At 39.2% G+C, this 22,831-nt stretch overlaps 1 protein-coding gene across 1 annotated transcript in view; it reads left to right on the top strand.

The window, feature by feature from the left end:
* Positions 1-10,201: 10,201 nt before the first annotated feature.
* edil3a (EGF-like repeats and discoidin I-like domains 3a) overlaps positions 10,202-22,831 on the top strand; it is a 71,912-nt gene continuing 59,282 nt past the window's right edge. Inside the window, exons 1-3 of the mRNA XM_070903835.1 lie at positions 10,202-10,289; positions 10,498-10,527; positions 18,944-19,072. Coding sequence (XP_070759936.1) covers positions 10,202-10,289; positions 10,498-10,527; positions 18,944-19,072 — 247 coding nt within the window. The remainder of the gene's footprint in view (positions 10,290-10,497; positions 10,528-18,943; positions 19,073-22,831) is intronic.

Raw genomic sequence — 22,831 nt, 5'->3', positions numbered from 1 at the left:
ATTCAACTCCACACACACACACACACACATTCACTGCGACTGAAATAAAAAAACAAATAGCGGCTGCTAGTTCAAGCTACCAAAATAAAACACGCATGCAATGTTATTTTGTACTCACATGTCCATGGGGTGTTACCTGGAGCATGGGGAGAAAGATGAAGAGCAGATGAGGAATGATGGGGAATAGCTGTGGGTGGATTTCAGGCTGGTGGCGAGACATCTACTCCTAACAGAGTCCAAGGAGAGTTTCATGTTCCTCTCTGTCTTCTGAGTAAATGTCCGTCTCCCCACTTTGATCAATTAAAGGTTCATGTGCTATTTCAGACCAGCGTAAATTAGCTTTAGGTATTAGCTAACAACACCAAACACACTAGCAAAACACAATAACATGGCCTGCCACTACACTGAGAGCTATACTAATGTTGCTAGAATGTTAATGTGCTATTCGCGTTGACAACAGTTTCCTGTGACACAAATTATAAAGATGGGGCTTGCTTGACTAACAGTTTGGTATAATACCATATGTATTCACAGGTGTGACACAGATGTATTTGTTTTGCATTCTTAAAAGAACAGTTCCACAAAAAAAATTTAAAAAGTGAAAATTGTCACCATATCATTGAAAGCTGTTCATAGCTCTCGTTTCAAAGACAATAGTTAACCTCTAGAGCTCCATCTCAGATCATTGAAGTAAACAGTGGTTTGCGATACAAAAGGGGCGGAAAATTATCATAGCATTTCTGGAAACAGCTTGTGCAACATAAAGGAGTAAGTGGAACCCTCCAAAAAAAGAGAGACAAAAAACAGCCATCAGCACATTAAAATAAAGCACTAATGGTCAATGTTGCTCATCTGGCTACTAGCTCCTATTTCTAATAATTTCTAGTTTTTCTAAAGCTTCTTATTATGTTCTAGTTATGTGATTATATTGTTTACATTTCACTTCGTTGAATATCACTTTTGTTGCTGTAACAGGTTTTTATATCTATCACCTGGCTTGTAACGTAGTAGTTAACAACCCGCTTCTTCCGCTCGCAGCTGGAAACCCCAGTGTTAACAGAGATAGGCGATAACCAGCTTCATGATACCGGTTAACTAGGATCACCAATGTTAGTTTTAGTGAAGCAAGTAACCCAAAGAGAGAGACAGAGACCTCAGGACACCAGCTAGCTATATGGAGGTTAGACAAGATCTACAAACTTTTTTCCCTCCATGAGTGTTCTTTGAGTAATACCATATCTTGTTGCTCGCCTCAAACCTGCATCTCATCAGTCCGCTTTCTGTCTGCCTCTTTTGCCTCCATTGTCTCTTTTTACAGAATGGTGTGCACGCACATACACGTGCGGAGTATCCTCTTCTTTTGTTCCTTTTGTGGTTCACCACTACACTTAGTACAATGAATACTCAATCAAACACAGAAAAGTACGAGCTTGAACCTGTATCGATGGATGTTTTTTTGGGGGGATCAAATTTCCCTCTTGCGTACATTGGGGGGTCCCTGTGACAATTACGCATTTTATAATGCCGGTAGTTGTAGCAAATTCTTTGTCCCCTCAAACTCTTATGGGATAATCTTGAACTTGACAGATTTAAACCCCCACCACCCCATCCATCTGAGTAAAGTGAAAGGGAACACTTGCTGCACTTTCATGCATATCAGCCTCCTTGCCAAGGCATCTGGTTGTTGCTCATTAAACAGTGCAACAAACATTATACAGTTTGGAATTATTTCTGAAAGAATAGCAATAATTAGTAGTTAATAGTTTTGTTTTCAGGCTGGATGACATGCAGCATGCTTGTGTTTTCAATCCGTTGCCTGAGAAATTTGCCAAATCTCAGAATTTCAGAACTTCAATTACCAGCGTCAGGGGTTGCATTTTATCGACAATCTCTCAGATAAAATTGACAATTTTGTTGGGTGTTCTTGAGGAAGCCTCCTATAGGGTATAGACAATCAATAGTGACCATAGCACCATTGAGAACATATATTATTTGCTGACACTTGGTTTTGCACACTGACACTTAAGAGCAGACTTTAAAAAACATATTGATTGTGTGTCAAAAACACAGTATGAATTAGGCCTTGGATTTGTCTGCACTCTGTATTGACCACACTACAAATACACTTCCCCGTAGACAGTCTGAGCCAATGAGTTTTTCTTTATGTTATGCTTGGAATAGCAATTTGAGGCTCTATTTGACTGAACATCCCCTCTACAAGCAACCACGTACAGTATACAGTCTGACATATTATGGATTTTAAACAGTTTTATGGTTTCTTTCATTTGACTCAGGCACACTTGTCAAAGGAAAATGACTCTAAGATCACTGCTTTGTTTTAGGCAAGGTCAATATATCTTTTTGGTATTGTGACTCAACAACACAATGCGTACATTACAAAGGCAATTTTTTTATAATGATTAAGTCTCTTGATTCAATGTTATTTTAGATGCGAGTGAAACTAGTACACATCAAGCTAAAAAGACATAATAGTTATGATAAATAAATATTATAACTAATAGTACCAGAGATAACTGTTATAGTTTCATATATGTCAAATGTTACAATTGGCAAATGTATTTTGCTAAAAAGAAAGGATTCATATTTCATGTTATGTTTCTCTGCATTAGGAGATACAGCTCTAAAGCAAAAATGTTATACACTAAATGGTGTGCAGAATGGTGTGCACGCACATACACGCGCGCAAGTCAGAGAGAGTATCTGCAGAACGAATGCAGTAAGATTTATGTTGTTATATTGTGCGGCCCTGTTTTTCACAATATCCCTACTTTTGTGTATTATTACTTACTTAAAAGGGGTTGAAATTGCATGAAAAGCATCCCTAGAAGCCAGAAGAGTTGTAAGGAAAAATTCCCTGATCTCATCCTGGAGAATGGTGTGTTTTTTTTTCCCCTTCTTAAACCACATGTCAAAGAGCCACCCCTTAATGGAGGACTTTACCCTGCACTCCTGCTCCGCTGACAAGAAAGTAAAATGAGGATGGATGGGTTATTTACTTACAGAGAGGTAGTGTTTACCACTCCACTTGATATAAAGGGGTATGCTACTGCACTTCCTTGTCATTAGTTGGAAGAACATCAACAATGCCTCCCTAATTATCGCTGGTATTGTGTCTGTGAGTCATTTCACAGTTAGCCACCCACTCCATAGCGAGATGATTTAATGTTAATAAGCACTGCTATGATGGAACAAACACTTTTAAGGGTGATGTTGTGTGGGAGATAGATGTGCGATGAGCATCTGCTTTGGGTTGGAGAGTGAGCGTGTGTGTGGGTAGGGGGGTACAAGGAAAGGTGATATCTGTAGTGCTAATGTAGCACATGTACACAGATTGCCATATGTGCCACAGTGCAGCTAACTAAATCCTAATTTGCAACAAATCACTTTCACTTTTTTTTTTTTTTTTCATTGTCTGTCTGAAAAAGCAAAAACAAGATTACATAAACTCTGAGAGCGTTTATTGACAGCTGGACTGAGTTCTGTAACTGTCTTTAAACAAACATACAAAACATCTCATCTGTGTTCACAGTCACTTTTCCAGATATTCTGACCATGTAATGAGTAGGGATAAAGCTTAGTGAGTATAAATGCTGATTTGCTGAATTGTGTCACTTATATTAATGATAACTCATACCCAAAATTACCATTTCAACTAGTCTATAACAATTTATGTCATTCTTATTCTGCAGCTGCCTGGCAAGTTGATTGTGATCATTTATACTGCTCATTTATGGATGAAAACACATGGAACATTTTAAACTGCGACTTGAGTCATGCAGTAATTAAATGCAGTCCTGTGGCAAATTAAACTGGTTTGTGTGATAATTTTATGGATTCTGTCTTTTCCAAACTACTGTATCATGATTAAAACAGCTCATATCGCCTACTCACTGCCAAATGCTGGAAAGAAACATGAAAACTCCAACGAAAAAGTTTTAAAGCTTGAGGTTCATAACATGAGACACTTGACAGACACAAACATGATTTGTCAGCCCCAGCGAGTGGTGTCTGGGCTGCCAGCATTAGCAGTGACAGCTGACTGTCTCTCTTGATGCTACACTGCTAAATGGGAATACGATCCTTTACCCGGATTGTCTTTGACTTTGTCTTGGGACAATTGGCCATTGAAGGTAGAGGTGTTTCCAGGAGTTGGCAAGATCTGGGGCGAAGTCCAGACCATCTGGGGGCGAGGTCAGGGTGTGTGTGCGTGCTCTCTGGAACGCTACTGCCTAAATACCATTTGATTTTATTTCATTGTATGAATACTGCAAACATTACATTTCATTTGAAATGTAATTTTTAATAGTTAAGACTATTGCTCTGGACATCTGCAGGGCAGCCAAGAATTGTTTAATTTCTACTTTTCTGTAGACTACTATTCTGTTTTTGACATTATTTGACTGCTGTAATGTTTGGCACTTTGTGTTGTACAAATACAATAAACCAGCAGCCTGAGGACAGTAGATTGAAATGATTTATTTGTACAACCATTTAGGGAATATCAGGTGTTTTGACCATCTACGCTAATTAGCTAATTGACATGTCCCAGAGCAGTAACGTTAGCTTAGCCACGTTCTCTGGCAAAAATATCAGAATGCACCAACAGCAGATATCATAGGTATGTTGATAGATATGTTGCTTAGTTACATTAGTCAATAAACCAGTGTCTCTCATATCTCGAGGCAGCGCGTCGCCAGTGGGACTTTAGTTTATACTTGACCTTTTTGGTGTAGTGTTGTTACTACTGCTGTGTGAGCCTGACAGCCGAGCAGAAGCAGCAGTGCACGCCGTGCGTCCAGATGGACTGTCTGAACTTACAAGCGGAGTTACCCAGCCCCCCGCCCACTCCCTCAGTCTCTAGTTCTACCAAACAAGGAACTATTTTACTTTTACTGAGGGGCATCCACCCATACAGCATATAACACCGGCCGAAAAACTGTGCTTGTAAATAACTAAACATTAAAACGAAATTCCGCTACGACCTTTCCAGTTTACAAAACATCCACCAGGTCAATGCAATCAAACACAACATCATGAAACAGTCGCAGGCTCCCATGACTGTGTAATAGATTGCTATCATAATTACAATATTTGTATCATTTGTAATCATTGTGTTGACCTTTAACCCAGACAAATGTGGATACATCAAAACAATATTTTCACCTGTATTATGAAAGCCTTACAGGGTTATGGGGTTAATGCTAATGCCAAGGAAAAAACACTGAAAAAGTAGATAAAATATTTCATGCAACATTGTCCCACTAAAAAATGACCTCATCACATTACACCTAATGGGCAAATATTATTTTTTAAATATACATATTTTTCTCTTTAATGAAAATTCACAAATCAAGCATAATGTTAATCTTTCATCCACATACATTTTTAAACCTCTTCTCAGTGTTCACACTATTGTCATCATATCATATTGGTATTTTAGGCAAATGGCATGTATCCTATCAAGTCTTTTTACCCCAAACCTTTTATCATCTCATCAAGTGATGCTGAGAGAAAAGTAGGCATTTTGTTGTCTGTATTCACTGTCTGCAAATTCACTTATGCTTACAATACTTGCCAGGACACTCGCAGCTGTCAAGAATTTAAGCAGGGCTAAGCTAAGTGGCCACATTAAAGAGAAACAACTGAACATAACCACAGACCAGATGAAACACTTTATTGTGAAAACCTTACGCAGAATGTCTCTCATGAAAGAAAAAAGAAATAGTGTTCTTGTATTTTTGTTGTTGTTGTACCAACTGATTATTTATTCTACCAGTGTGACCCATGTGCCATGTACTGTATAGTAAGGTCCATCATTTTATCAGTTTAAGTGACTAACTCATAGGATGACATACAGCACTGTAGGTTTCTTTAGTGTTGTTTTTGTTTCTCCCTCTCACCTTCTCTGATTCCATTTCTATGTGTCTTGCAGCTTGTTATACTATGATCACATGGTTTACTGCGATCCAAATGCATTTCACACTCTCATTCACTTCAGGTGAACCACGCTCCTCTTGGCATCTCATACAAATATATCACATCGACAATCTACTTTATAAATCTGCAAATCATTGGTGATGCATTACCAGAAGCCTTGCCATTCATTTGGTATTAAAATGCGTTACGGAAGCTCAATATGTGGCATTATGTTTGTAGCAAGGATAGGACTCATTTTACTGAAATTCTAGTTCAATTTTTGTACTAAATTGATATTAGAAACTTGGATGAGCAAATCTGTTATGATCTGTATCCTGTTGATCATCCTTAACCCTCTTCAGTTTAACATTTTGAACACCCACCCTTACTATAGGCTGCTAGTAGAAGTCACTATATAACATGGTGGCTGGATTTTGAGGCCAATCTATACTGTATCGATGACTTGTTTGCTTCCTCAGTGTACCCCCTGATCTTCACAGTAGGGTGGTTACTGTTGACATGAATTGGAGCTAGATGATTCCTGTGTTTGATGAACAGGAAAAATCTATTGCTGCTCTGCGTCACCTTATTACTCAAAAACACCACCAATGAAGATGCAGTTGTATTAAAGGGATAGGGCTGATATCCCACCTTGTCCTCTTAATTTCAGCTCTTTATGTTGTAGCATTTTACTGCTGCGACAAGCCACTTAACAAATTTTCACTTAGTTGTCATACGAAAACTATGACCAGCAAACGATGTAGCCTGTGTAGCCTCAACCTCAGCAACAAGCACCTCTCCTCCATTCAAATTGAATGAATGGGCTGCATTATACATATTGGTATTCATGTATTAATTTACTATTTTAGGGTTAATAGAATGAGATTACACATCATTCTAAGTTCACGGTGACTGATAAAAGCAGTCTATGCAGGGTTAACTAGATCAGATTCTTTCAAAAATACATTAAAACGGCTTCTAATGGTGAATGAAAGGAAAGATTACATGAACACTTTTCTCACAACCCAAACCAAACCTGTCACATTACATCTATATATGTGAACACCATAATATGTGTGTTTTAATATATGCATGTGTATCCTTCTCCATATATATGTGTGTGTGTGTGTGTGTTTTGAACGTTCGTCGTGAGAAACCGGCCTCTCTATCTCCACTGAACACCTTGAGGTCATATTGGCCCTATGCTGGACAGGCTGGCTGGTTCCCATTTAGATTATGGATGGTTATTACTGTCTCCTGGCTGTCAGTCAGATTAAACCAATATGTCCCAGGATGGAGGCTCAACGTGCTACAGAGAGGACCTTCTCCTGGGAAGAAGGAGGGCCAATTTAAATAAGTCACCTCCAGAACCTTCCATGTTTTACAAATTTATTAGCACAAGTCTCAAGATGTATCCATGTGTCAAGTATTTGTTTTACAAAATGGAGCAATATGTTAGGTGTCCTTGTCTGTCTGTCTCTCCATCTACAATATGAGATTCACATTGTTTTACACTCTTGACACCTGGTGTTAACTACTGTAAGAAAAACACAAGCAAATGTGACACATTCAGTTGATTAAATAAACTCATTTGTTGGTTGATGGTTAGCAGAATAGTTTTGTCGCTAAATAATGGAAAATAGTAAGATTTGCCGTTTGATGTGATGTGTGCTTACAGCTGAAATGAGTGGATGGGGTTTGGTTTTCACCACTTTTTGATGATAGACATTAAACTGAACAGACTGCTTAATGTTAGTGTTGATATCACAGCACTTTTTGAGATACAGTGTGAAGCAAGCACACTCGAGTGGTAAGTCATGATTGTTTCAAGATTCATTATAGATCTGTTTATAGCCCGCTAAAACACGCGGGTTTGGCTTTGATGACAACTTTTACGGGGAGGGAAATTGAAAGATGTTAGATTTGCAGCAGTTTATGAACACAAACATTTTAATGCTCAAAGAAAGGCACACGTTGCTAGGATATGACTTTTTTGGGGTTGGTTTTGTCTTTAGTCTTCCAGCACAGTACCACTTGTATGTTATTTGACCTTGTCCCCAGCTGATTCCTTCTGTAGAGTATTTTCTGTCCACCTCAGCCTGCTAGTGTTGGAGCACTGCTGTCCTTTACAAAAATTAGAGTGTGTGAATGTGAAAAAATACTTGGGCGCAACACTGAATGATTTTGAGTTCAGACACTGAACTTCGTTTTAAGTTCTGACACTAATTATCGCTGCAGCTGTTTTAATCACATTTTACGTAAATGTAAGTATTGGACGGCACTCGATATCAGCAGATAGCCAATATTAAAGGGCTTGGATTGGGATCGGGGCCTTTTTTGTGGCTTTGTAACACAATATTAGAAGTATTTCCACCAGAACGTTAGTAGCAGTGGCTTCAACAGAAAGGTGAGACAGACAGCAATTTGTCTCTGAAGCCATTTATTAATTCAATGAATAGAAACCTCATTGCATCCTTTCTGAAAGGCATGGTATAATAATATTTCCCTGACTAATAAATAAAACTGAGAACAGAACACAGAACGTTCGCCGCCACGTCAGGAAAGTGTAAACATAGGTCCTTTTAAGTGACTCATTGAGGCATTCTAACACACCCATCTTCTAATCTATTTATTAAATGGGGGGGGGGTACATTTTCTCGTCAGACAATAATAAATAGATAGTGATGTTCGTTTCCATGGGAAGTAACCCATTGCATGCAACTTGCATGGGGTGTTTTGATCAGCAGCACATTGTACAACTAGCACTCTATTTTATCTTGTGATTCACCACTTCAATACTTGGATAAACAAAAAAAAAAAAACATCCTTTTATGTATCTCTATCTTCTCAGCATGTGTATTTATATGTGGGTGTGAATAGTTGTCTGCACTCGGAGGCGTATGTTGGTTTTTCTTTTCTTTTCTTTGTGGGTGTGTTATTTTGTGTATACACCATATACAGTGTGTGTCTGTGGGCTTGCATTCGTGCATCTTGACCCCTATGGTGAGAGAGGAGAGGAAGTGGCAGAAAGAAAACCGCACTAAGTGAAGCGTGGAATGTGCTTGGTTTTGGGATTACACTGGCTCATGTGCATGCGAAAACACAAAGGGGGACTTCTACTGCCAGACAGATGAGAGGTTAGGAAAGTGCTTAGCCTTGGCTCCTTGTGACTTCAATTTAGGATTTCTCCCACATTTTAGGCTGCGGTTCACTCTTTAACTTTGTCTGTTTATCACAGCGCTGTCTCAGTGAGTCATTTTCCCCCTCAGTTTGCAGCTGCTGAGAAAAGATTCACGGCTGCTGTCTGAGTTGAAATCATTTGTTCCAGGGGTGCCTTAAGTTTGTCAAAACAGTCAGCTCAGCTTGTCTTGCTAAACATTTAGTAGAAACACTGAATACAGACCCCCCAGAAATAAAGTGCCACATTAAATTCGATTGGCAATATAAAAGTTTTTAAAACCCTCTGAGAGCACTTTGTGGAGTGATTTTATTTTCACATCCGAAAACACCACAGGGAATGCAGACTGACAGAGCGCTGATGTTTGGTTTGTGAAAAGGAGAAAAAAATCCACTCTGTGCATGTTTCTTCTGTGTTGTGATTGGAAATGAGACTTGATTCGTTTTCTAAGATGGTTTTGGATGCGTTTGCAGCTCCATGAAACGCTGGCATCCAGAACTGTCTCCCTGTCTGCCTCATGATCTATGTGGCATTAAGCCTCTACATATGCTAATACCTAATTAGTATTCAACATTGTGGATGAAAACATGTACATGACATTGAATCATACTTTAATTAAGCAAGCATGCTCATTGGATGGTAGTATCATTAGCTATGGAGAAATAACAGACATGCATATTTAATATGGTCTTCAGAGCAACAAATCCCAATACATTCCTGTTCATTCAACCAATGGACCTTTCCAGGGTAATTGATCCATCCTGTAACACATTTTCAGATCACCCCCCAACAAAATTTTTATTTGTCATCGCATGCATCTGATGCCCTTGGTCTTTTGCCTCTGTGGTCGTGTCCAGCTTTCGGGCACATTTTCAGAGCAATTTTACGAGTGATGATGGAGATAGAGGGTTGCGGTAATAACAGCAGACAGGCCAAATCTCAGCCACGAAGCCCGACTGGGGCTTACGAGCCAGGGATGCAGCAAGTATGTATGCCACAGGGGCTAATCCTACACTGGTCCAGAATGATGAACACATATTAGTCAAAGGCCACCGACCAGGACATAGCATAGTGTATAAACGGGGGATGGGCTGTGACATGGTGCCAGGTTACGCTTCACGGCAGCAGTGTGGGGTATTTCTGCTGGCAGGACGTTGCACCCTACAGGTAGCAGGTGTGTCTGGCTACATACTGTAGCCTCCCTTGGATTACATGTCGAATGTTATTGCACATATGGTAGTGCACAGTGCGATTAAAAGTATTGTAGAATCAGCAGTTTCATACAGCTGCAGCACTGAATACTGTCACATAGTTGTGATAAAGCTAATGTAATTTTTCCTCTCTTCCCCTCCTCCCTCTTTTTCTCCTCTGTGTCTCAACAGCAGCAGATGGTGAGGAACCAACTTCAGCAGGTGGGAAATTTTTTATGCTTGGTAACATGATTTTCCTTCATTTGTGTATATCTGTGTGTGTGTGCATGATTGTATGTGTGAGATTGAGAGGGAGGGAGGGAGGGAGGGAGGGAGCTCTTTCAGTTTCTAAATCTCGGCCAAACCCCTTCCTTCCTTCATTACCACTGACTCTAATTCCTGTATCCACTCACTGATCATGCCTGGTCAGCAGCACTCATGATTATATCATTTGGTAGTTCAGTTCATAAGGCAGTCCTATTTAAACCTCTTCTAATAGTGTGACTCGTGAGAAATATCTCGTCTTTTGTCTGGGCACAGAGTTTTGAGATTGTTTTCAGAACCTCACAGTCCAATTCATTCCAGTGATTGCTTTAGCTTGATTGCTTTTCCTCACAAGTGAAATTATCTGGATACCTGAGCATTGAGCATCATTTCTGGGGATGTTTTTGAAAATCATTCCTATTCCTGTGTGTGAGCATTGACTTTATAATCCATTAATTTAAGATTAGCTTTAATCTACAGGAATTTCAATATCTCAAAATCGTACTGGCTTTTATCTAAAGTACAATGCATTGCATAGTTAAATACATTCAGTCATTAGCATCAGTCTGAATGTGCAGTGTGTGCAGTGAGAGTGTTTTGTGCTGCTCTTAGTGTTTGTCTGTAATAGGTAGTGAAGTAAAGATCCGTGAATTATATACAGAAACTTCCTTTTCAAATCATCTTCCTTTGAGACCACATTTGGTATTCAGAAGTACTGCTTTCCATTATTGAAAGAACTAATGTAACGAGAGTTTTATTACAAAAGCAAGACCTCAGAGGACAACAGTAAACAAGAACCTGATTTATCTTCATCAGTGATATAATTAAAATGTCACTTCACATCCTGGGGAAGTACTGCAACTGAATACAAACTTCCTTGTTATGAGTGCATCCTCAGCATCTAATTGTCTTTGTCTCTGTTTCTTCCATTAATATTAATCCCTGCTGGTTTATTTGAGATCAAATGGGTTAAAACAAGAATGACTTATTTAGATAAGACGCAATACCCCAGAAATCAAAGCAGTTTGTTGTTGCAATGCTAAGCTTATAATCTCAGACTCCAATCAGTTAGTCAAAAAATAGAATCACAAACACGTGCATGCACAGACATACTGTATATACATAATCTGAATATGCATTTGCTGCAATAGAACACTTACATGAAGCTGTTCAGTAAAACTGAAAGTGAATATGAAAAAAGTTCATACAAAATAAATACTGAATAATTTAAATTGCCAACTTTTTCACCAATGTCAGAACAGACAATTCATATTTAATTGTCTGATGGCATAAATGTCACACAGTAGTCTATAGAGCTTAAAATGGACTGTGGCACATGGGTATACAGTATCTCACCCTACTTTTGAGACGAGTGCCAACTGTGAACATACTGTAAATGATTTACAGTTATTTATAATGTATAATAATTCAAGCTAAATCTATTCTTGTTTGCCACTTGCAAGAGTCATTGCAATAAACCCCATTGCCAAAGTCCTCCCAAAGCTTTTGTACACATTTCAGATAACAGAGAGAAGGTGGCATACAGCACAAGAAATAATTATTGGATCTGAAAATGACCTGAATTAGGTGAGACTTGTGACCACTGACCTGGAAGTGGACTGAGAGAGAAAATAGGACAGGGTGATGTGGACGGCCAAATTACACATGACAGGTTTGAAGAATTTAGCATATCAGCTGCTATTTCACAGCCTTCATGTCTTTAATCTAGATATTCTCACCCTTTGACTGCACACAGAAAGGGGGGCAATTCTTTGGCACGTTTGGCCCGTATTTCTCTAGGTCTGTGTTTATGTACATGCTGATTTAATTTTATTGTAGTAAAATCTATGAATATTGGCCCACAATCTAAATGGCATCTGAAGCTACTATTAAAATTGAAATTTGAAAGTGAGAAAATCTGCTTAGTGTGCTTAAACATGACAGAATTTAGTTTAATTTTGTCCTCTGCCCCAATGGAATAATAAAATGAGGAAATTGGCTACTTTTTATCTACATAATGTGGGAGTCTTTCTTTACATCCAGGAAAGTCTGCTCATATTGTAAGAAATGCAAAAAAGTCCCACAGAGGTGATTTTAATGGGCAGTGATCTTCCATTATGTATGAAAAGATTCTAAGACTCAAATATCCACGTTCAGACACATGCTCTTCAAAACTCTTCACTGGCTTTCAGCACCAATATATGAGCTCGTCATCTGCATGAGACCGTGGCTTAAGTAGAAAATTGAGTATCTCAGTATAACAATTATAGACAAAAAGAAATAGCATGTTATAGTAGTTTGCTTGCTTTTTCATCTGAGAGAACAGTGTCCCTTACAGATCTGATGTGTCGTTGTATGCATTTTATATCCCAAGACACTAAGTTTTATGCTTCATGCATATATCACATATTATGTACTAAATATGATAAGTGCTTAAGTTGCTGTTAGACTTAACTAATAGTATGTAGAATGGAAAAAAAAATAAACATCTCAACTGTTTAATTGTCTGCTTGAAGGAACTGAATTTCACTGTTTTAGTGTTCTTTCTGTGTGTGAAATGTGTTTCACAGGCTGAACAATCTTATTTTTTATTAAACACTTGTTCTAACATCAGTCCTTTAGAGCCACAGTGCTCCCGGTATTAATAAAGCAAAGATAATTTTATGCTTACAGTGGACTGGGGTATGCAGGGAGCAGAGTCCATGAGGGTTAGGATCCGGATTCCACTCACCAGCACAGATCTCATATACGCACGTTGTGAAATTAAATTCCCCATCATGCTGCAGGTGCCCCAACAAATACTATAATTGCACAAGCCCCGTGGTTGCAGCATGTGCGCTCAAAACACTGCGGATGCCACTGAGACCTCAGGAAGCATAATTGAGCCTTAAGGTTAAGTGGATAACTAAGAGTCTCTTTGCAGAACACAGAACAGTAGTCCTCCATTGAACAGGTTGGAGCCAGCCCCTGTCTGATTATCTTGAATCTTATTAGGTTACAGCCAATTTCTTTTACCACATACAATTTCAGCATTGCTCACAAACATTAGAATCTGGAAAATACATTTTTTAGAGAAGACCTTTGGGAGGTAGGGACACCGCTCTGACATTTTCATGGCATTTCGTCTCTGACAAGACATCCTCCATTTCTGTCTTTCTCTGGATCATCCAAGAACGATGCTGATCTTCAATGTGACCTCTCTCCGCTTGGATATTTATTTGACGTATTCCAAACCATTTTGTTTCTGCGTGATTCTTACTACTTTCATTTCTAAGTGCATTTGTCTGACATTGTCAAATGCTGATGGGCTGAAATGGCACAGTGGCAAGGGCACAGGAGAATAGGAGGCCAAAGACTCACTAAAAGCATGAACGTACAGCGGCTCACGCTGAGAGCACTGATGTACTATTGGTGGTACGGTGCCAGCCTTCATCAGTCGGGGTGAAGGATGGGTGCAGTGACCATGAGCCTGTGAACCAGTGAAGCCATCTCAGAAAAAGAGGCTGGGTTAAAATAGATTTGACACAATTAGGCCATGTCAGATTTCTCCGTGATGTGGACGGTGCACATTCAGAGCTGAGGAGCTTCAATGTAAATTTAATTCTCTTCAGACAGATAAAATGTGGTGGGTTTTTTTTAAAAGGTTTTATAAAAAGGTTAACAAGGTGGTTGATGGGCCGGCTTGTCACTGTTAACTCAGTGCTCTGTAGGATGGAGAAATTGGGCGGTTTTCCATGACAATTATTTCAATTGTGTCATTTAGTCATTTCAAGGTAGTAGATGTAACAGAGGGAGTGTTGCTCAGTGCAGCTATCGATGGAGGACCAAGTCAGGTGCAGATGCTTGTTTGTGGTGAGTAAGAGTATTAGATTAAAGGCACTCCCTCCACGTCTGCTGTAAATAGTCAGTTGGTGATCCACTTCACTGGGATCAGCAGATATCTTTATCAAGGAAGTAATCATTAATGCTTTGTCAGACCTCCTCATGACCCCAACCAATGGGATGAACACTGGGTTCGCAGTAGCAAGCTGACTTTCTTTTCCGCTACATTTAATTGTCAGTGAAATAGCACATTTTTTACAGAGGAATGTTTTCTATGAGTGTCTGTAATAGAAAAACGGACTGAACAACAGGCTGAGTACTTAATTATATCCCTCTTATGAAAATCAAGTGAGTCTTAATACCTCAAGCCTCTCAGCTTCAATGGTGCATTGTAAAATGTAGTGTTGTAAACTATAATCATTTATAAGGGGCTAAGCTGGAAAGTGCAGTATAATGAAATTAAGTACTTGCTCGTACATTTTCGAACGAGCTAATGTTTGTGACAGCTGTCAGATGTGAGAGCACATATGTAGCCTTAACCCTGAAAATGTCAGGCCTTTGTGATTGATCCGCAAGGAAACAAAGGATGCTTTTCTGTGTTTAACCATTGGTCAGGTTGTCACAGCTGATTGATTGGACTCTCTTTGCAGCCAGAAAAGAAATCACAGCGCTCGTGCAGGACACAACACAGGCCCACATCAATCATTGGGCGAGAGTTGGCTTGTACAGCAGAGCAGCAGCTGACATTCACACAAGAAAGCTGCCAATGTTTCCTCCAGACATGCATCACACAGACACGCACCACACAACTTCCACGCAGAGTGAAGAGAGCATCCGCTGACATCCGGATGAGATCTCCTCAAATGACACACAATGTCCACTTCCTTGCCTTTTCTGGAAAGGTTGGGTGTTTTTTCTTAGATGTGTTATGATGTCTTTTCATCCTTGTTGCTTCCATCATGCCTTCTTTGTGCATTCATGCTGAAAATGGTCAGTTGTTGCAGTGAATTAGTCAATTTATTTCTTTAAAGCTTTAAAGAACACTTTATTTCCCAAATGGAAATACATGAATGGAAAATAGTGTGCCGCCGTTAGTTGAAAGCCTTGAATCTATAAATGACTCCTAATTTATAAATGTCAACTTGTCTCGAACTTAGAAACAGCCTTTTAGTCCAGCAGGCTTAAGAGTTTTGTAAACCTCAACCCACTGAGGATACACTTGTACCAATAGCAACTAGACATGGTGTTTTCCTAATGGCAAGATTAGTTTGTATTTTTTCTTGGAACAATGTTTGATATAATATGCTGACTATTAGACTACTATATGATGTCTCATTTTGTTTATGTGCTAATGTAACTGTGGCTTCTGATCCCGACTCATAACAGTCCAACAGGGTTTGTGTGCAGTGTGCCCCTCACCTTGAAGTATTCTTGGTTTAACGTTGTCATCCAGCTCCATAAATCACACTATCAGTAAATCAATCTTTTTGAGCCTTACTTTGCTTTGTAATGTTTTAGGGCCTTTTATATCTAAAAAGAAACACACACTCTCTGTATATCCCTCTCACACACTCACTCTAGCCCTTTTTAAACAAAGATCCCGAAATACTGCTGTAAAGATGACCCGTCATTATGTCGGCCCATTCTATGTTTTATACAGACTGTGAGGTAGAATAACGGCACACCTTGAACAGGCTGTATAGAAAGGGCCTCTGACTCCCTCTCTCTCTCCCTCAGCCTCCTTCCCTCCCCAATTTTTTCTGCTTTATGTGCTCTCCATTAGAGAGGCTGTCAGCACGCCTTGGTGCGACTATAGATCGTCACGTCAAAACAGCCCTGAAACCTGTCCCCCTCCCCTTGAAGGGCAGGGCCTCTGTGAAAGCTATTATACGTTCTTCTGTTGAACTGATTAGCCACCGCTCTCATTATTACTGATACAGGTCTTGGCTTTGAAATGGCATGACTTCAATAGGATTAACTCGTTTGTAATTCATATCCAGAGGCCTACTAATTCCAACGAAAGAACAATAATAAGCTTGCCAGTGGTGTTTATTTATTTATTTTCTTTACCGAGTTTATTTTCAGCCTATACATTTTCTGGGTTGGGGCTAGTCTTAAATGGTTGAGCAGATGATGTAGTATACAATCCAAGGCTGCACCCGTTTACTTGACATTGTCGAATTTTGTGCTCACGGCTGGTCATTTGTCAAATTGACTTAAGAGGGCATGATAGTCTCACCCTTGAGACTTCTTCTTGTTGCTTATCTCTTAAAATGAAATAAGAGACCTGTCAAAGCACAGTTTACCTGTCAAAGGTAAGATATGACTGTAAAAAGACCAGAATAGAAATTGAATCAAGAGACGGTAAGCTTTAAAAAAGGGCTCATGGAAAGCAAATTACATTTGTTTCTTATTCTTATTCTTCTGTCAACATAATTTTACAAGCTCTGGACTGACCATAACTTATCACATAAACCACCAGACTTTCTTCTCACATGAGTCTTAATGTTCGACATGTGCTGAGCTTTAGTCAAGTCTGCATTAATATCCAATGGCAGACTTCTAAAGTTTTCCCATCCAGTCTCAATCCACAAAGTTTGAACAGCCTCGGTGCAGTTGTACAACTCGATGTTTAAAAGATGAGACAGCTATTGGCAGGCCCTTGAGTTATGAAACCAATAAACCTGAGTCAAGGCCTCGTCATTCACATTTGGCCCCACGCAGCAGGTTAGTCCGAGAAAGATGGCAGTATTATGGCACCATGTTGTGGGCACTGCCAGTGAAGCAAGACCTACATACCGTACATTTGGTCGTAATAACTGATTTAGGTTATCACCAATGGTCCCAAAGAGGTCAAATTAAAATTATGAGGAGAATACATTGAAAACAAATGAAAACAAAAAAAATGCTCATAGAAGAAAAAGTGCTCAAACTGAGTTATTAATCATTACCAGAATAACTGAGGTTGTTTGGGGGTTTTTTTTGTTTGAAATCCCCAAAGCGTGAATTCACTAGCGGCTGCAAAGCTTCCCAGTGTTCACTACACCCAAATATTAAAGAGAAAACAATGGTGATGATAAATGGGGCGCTGCACACACAGCAAGAATACATGAGCTTGGTGGCAATGAATATGAATTCCTATGTAAATTGGTGTTTTGCGCATGAGAGCCTTTCCTGCACTGAGCTGTGCTGACCCTCACACAGGGTGCAGCATAAGAACCCTTTGATTTTCACTGGGAATGCTGAACTGTTGTAATGTGTTTGGTGTGGAACGGCAACATGTGGAAACTTTTATAAAGTAGGCCAGCATTCAAAGTGACTGGAGGCATTGAGTGCACTTAAGGTTTAGCACAACAAAGAGAGCAACAAAACCATTAGCAAACATACATTAATTAATACAAACTATTCAAAAACTGATACATTCATACATGACTGAAAGCAATCCTGACAGTCCATATCTTTGTAAAGAAGTTCTTTTGGTTTAAGTTTAAGTAAACCTATTATCTTATTCAGACTTTTGCTACTTTATGACGTTTCTCATTCAATTGCCAAATTTAACAACAGGTTATGACCCCCGGGTTATGATTTTGTGACTGATGTGGAGTCAGCTACTAAAAGAGCGCTCAGCAGTGTCCAGGCCTTGTAACAGTACTGGCCACTATACTGCACTTTGTCTTCTCTAAAGAATAAATACCAGCACCAGTGGCAGAAGGGAGCGAGCCTCTGCATCATACTCAGTGGAGCAGGAAAAATCTATGCAGTCACTCAAGCAAACACCAAAACTAAGTTATTTGGCCTGTTTAACTTTTGATTTGTTCATAATAGTGTCCACTTATCATTTAATTACATTTAAAGAAGAAAACACTTGGTGGTATCATCATTTTTCTGTTATTCCACTCAGTATTCATCCAACCAAAATCTGGTTGAGCAAATCACTGCACTCTCATGGTGTGTACATGTGAGTGTGCCAGTGTGTGTGCGTGTGTGTATTGGCATGCATGCTTTTCTGTGCATATAGGTGATAGTGCTCTATCTTGCAGCTAGTCTGTGCTCCTCGCTAAGCGCTGTAAGGATTGAAGGAGTGTTGCCTTCCTGGAGGGGACATATTCAATGATTTTTAGACTGTGCCTTGGGCTGCCCTCCAGACAACAGAGACCAGCAGCAGTCACTGAAAGCCAGCGTCTCCCTGCTCTCCTGTCATCCTCAGTTTTGCCTGTCAAACTGTTTTACTCATACACTGTCTCACAAGACCCAATTCAATGTAATTTATTAATTTAAACTTTTACACAGGCAGTTTACACTTTTGATTTGTTAGGTTTTCTCTAAGTCATTGGCTGAGTAAGCTTGCGTAAGAATGTTTTTTTGTCACTGTTGGCATGGCAATATTCATTTATTCATGCACACACTGAAAAACAGTCCGCTACACCAGAGTGAATCAATTACCAAGAACATTGTGTACTTGTATACATAGTATATGAGAAAGTAAACAATGTTTCAGGGTCTCTTACCTCTTACAGCCGTCCTAACAGTATCGTCCTCTCTTACCATGCAGGCCCTTGCCACCCAAACCCTTGCCACAACAGAGGAACATGTGAGATCAGTGAGACCTACAGGGGTGACACCTTCATCGGTTACGTCTGCAAGTGTCCACCAGGCTTCAGTGGAGTTCACTGCCAACACAGTAAGTTGGACCACTCTCTTCCTCATTTCTCTAAAGAACCTTGAAACACTTAGTTTATCATAAAAAAAAGCATATTAAATCAAAGAGTTTGTAGGGTTGTGGAACACTTTTCACGAAGTATGATTTGTCTGTTTGATCTGGAAGATTTTCCAACACAAATAATGACCTTGAGCGGGGAAGAAATGTTGAACACCTGACAGGAAGTAAATCACTGTTGAAAGGACGAGTTCAGCAAAATGATAGTGGGTTTGGTAGAGAAAATAAAAGAACTGCTGAACTTGCTTTCTTTTGTTGAGCATGCTCTTAATAAAGGTTAGTGTCAGAAGGTTTTTGCTGCCTATGAGATAATGCTTTCCGTTAGACCAGGAGCATTGTTCTCAACCCCAGTACAATTTATGCTCCATCTTTAGACAGGCTTTCTGAACTCTCTAGCCTCTAACGTCCTGAAGCTGGGCACAAGGGTAATCACTAACGCAACCATGAGGTACAAGTGTATGTGACCAACACCAGCAATTGTAAAAACATGGACATGTACACCACAAGAGTGCCATTGTAATTGCACTACTGGTTTTTTAGCATGGTGCATTGGAGGTCTTGCTAGTGGGTTCTGATGTTACTGAAGACATTTTACATAGAAAGAAAGCAAAGTAATGGGAAATCAGCAACATTGCTTCTCTTAAAACAACAAAAACTTCTATTGATTATTGTTGTAGAGCTTTCGCCAGCCTTTTATCCTGAAACTCCACAACAAACAACTGAGTTGTTTGATTTGATAACTGTTCACAGCAACAACAAGGAGCAGCCAGAATGAGCTCTTTTGACATTTCAAAAAGTTAAGTTCCTTTTATTTTTTTTTCTTTCTGAAGCAGCCTGCTTTACTTTTAAGTATTCTCAGCAGTAGTTACTGTTCTCAGCGGTTTCAAAGTCAATTTCGCATCAAGTATTAGATGGTGTCAAGGCCTGCTTGTGTCAATATTACTTGTAGCACCACTTATCAATCGAGTTATTTACTGTCAGGAAGTGAAACCTAGTTAATGTGTCAATTTATTTGGAAAAGAAAATATGTCATATAACAGGTTGATTCAACATCAGCCAGCCAGCAGTAGAAAAACACATGTATAGCAGCAAACCTATACATTAATACATTAATATCTTGCCTTAAAAACATTTCGAATAGATCCCAGGATTTGGAAATAGCATGTAGCTTTGTTTGCAAGTGAGTAAGTAACTAAATCTTGCTAAATCTTCCAGTATGATATATAGGCCACGTCCTGTGGCTGCCCTACCTGTGTGTGTGCTTGGCTGAGCATTGCATTAGCCTGCACAACACAGTTGTCCTTCATCACAGGTGTGCTAGTAAGTAATGGATTTAATGTATCATGGTGCAAACTGTGTGGTGAGATGGATCATTATTGGTTTTAAAGAGAAAGAGGGATAGACACAGAGAGAAAGAGATATGTTAACCAATACTCTCAGAAACCATTTATATCTGTCTCATAATGCTGCCACACGTACACCAAGGTTAAATAAGACAAGCAATTTAGTAGTAAACTGGAGAAAAAAAGGAAGGGGCTTTTATTGTGGGGCGGTCAGTGTCAGTCATTATTTATTTGTTTCCACATCATTGTTTTTTATTTTTACGAAAACGCACAAAACATAAAAGGAAATGGAGCGAGTCACTATATCAACGGTATGTCATTGTATTTGTCTCCAGCCAGAATTGTGAGCAATTGGCTAGCATTTATGTCATAATTCAGTTATTGTTTCCTATTAAACCCTTTAGGGTGGTGAGAAACTGATTCGATATGGGCTGAATACACATTAATGTCTGCCAATTTTCCTCACAGTCATTACAGTTGAATGGAAGAGAGTGGGTGAGAGAGAGAGAGTGGGAAAGAGAGGAACAATTTGGTATCTGAAGACATTAATAATCAAATCTAGTGTCTGGATAATTCCTGCAATTAAATGATAAAGGCATATAAATAATTGTTCCTTTAGAGTGACAGCTTAGCTGGCTTTGTTATGGTATGGTGTTGGCTTTTAAAGGATGACAAGCTTAAAGAAAGGGATAAAAATGAGGAAAAAAATGTTGGCTGGAAATTCTGTACGATACAAGAAACAACACCAAAAGAAGGAGCACTTTTGTCCTGCTGAGCTGTGTGTGTTATTTTAATGAATGTCACCAAATTTGATAGGCAGATAATGGTTTACACCTTTTTACTACTGATGAGAGTTGCATCTGTCTACACTATGAATTCATCAACACATGTATTAGTCTTTTCGTTAATAAGCTCACAGCTGTTGCAAGAAACATTTCTAGTCATTGTTAAATATTACTCCAGAAAGGAACCAACCTCTCCCTCAGCATACAGAATTTACAGAACGTTTTTAAAGTTGGATTCAGGATTTAACCATATTGTAGGATTGCCTTATATCTTATGTTATATCAAAGCCAGTGTTTTAAATCAGTATTTGCCCAGATTGATGTTTGGCTTTGTATATATTGTGTACCATACATATGTAACATGATATATGTGTATGCCATCCCTGACTTTTTACTGTTGCTCTTACTATCTCCTTGCTCCGTCAGAGTCAAATCCAATTTCACACCTTTGAACGTTACCCTAAATACCTGCACTACATATCCTGCTTGTTAGATCAGTTTTATGAAGCACAGCCAGGAATGATGTCACACATGGACAGCTAGGATGGAAGTACAAGCTATTTCAGACTTCTTTGATGGCCAGATACTAAACTGTTTGAACTTAATGTTGTTGACTACATCTTCCTTTTTTTTTTAACACAGATGTCAATGAGTCAACTTCAGGTGTTGAGTTTTCCATATTCAGGGCAGGCGTCAGACAATCACAGCTGAAGGTGATGGCAGTGTGAAGTCACAGCAGGCTTCATGAGTTTGATTTCACTTGACCCCTTTATGTACAACTAAATCTCACAGTACCTTGTTTCTAGCTTATAATATATAACTTAAATGTGTAATTCCAGAGATGTCTTTTGCACTTTTCATTAATAATTTGCTTTTGCTCAATTGAGTTTTTATCCCATAGCACTGATTTAAGGTTTTATTTTTGAATTGGTTCTCAGACAAACCAGGGTTAACTTGGGGTTAGTGTAAATAATAATAGCTTTTATTATTAGAGCCCTTATTATCAGAAAGTCATTCATCTTTCGAACAGTGTGGCGTCACGTCCCTGTGGTGACAAGAGAACAAGTGCCACATTATTGGGCAAGTAGCCAAATGTTGTAATGAACTGTCACAGTGTGAAGATTGGGACTGATTGCCTCAGTCGTCATGAGGTTGCAGATCATTTTCAGGGCACACGTTCTCAGTCTGTCAAGGACAAATGAAGTATAAACTGTTGGGATTTTTATTGGAAGTGTTTTATTTTTCTGCTCAGAAATTTGCTGCAATGTCTCACCATAAACAGTCTTGTGTAACAAGCTGATGCTGTAATACCAAACCATATCTTGGAAAGATCAGGTGTCGTCCTATTTTACCTTTGCATCATGAAGCTTCTTCTCCTTCTCCTTTACTCCCTTTCAAAGATCGTGGGTTTTGTCTTATCACTTTAAAGGGTAATTTCGCTATTCTTAAACCTAGGCCCTATTTTTACATAGTTTGGGGTCTAAATGTACAAACAGGTACAAACAGTGAGTCAGTAAGTCATCTTACTTTACGTTGCAGCCATTGCAGCACATTTTGCAGCTGTCAGCTGAGGGGATCTGGACCAATTCCAAAAC

The sequence above is a fragment of the Enoplosus armatus genome, chromosome 4, assembly GCF_043641665.1.
Source record: "Enoplosus armatus isolate fEnoArm2 chromosome 4, fEnoArm2.hap1, whole genome shotgun sequence".
NCBI classification, from domain to species: domain Eukaryota; kingdom Metazoa; phylum Chordata; class Actinopteri; order Centrarchiformes; family Enoplosidae; genus Enoplosus; species Enoplosus armatus.
Note: the sequence above shows the minus strand (reverse complement) of the source record. Positions and strands in the feature narration are given on the sequence as shown.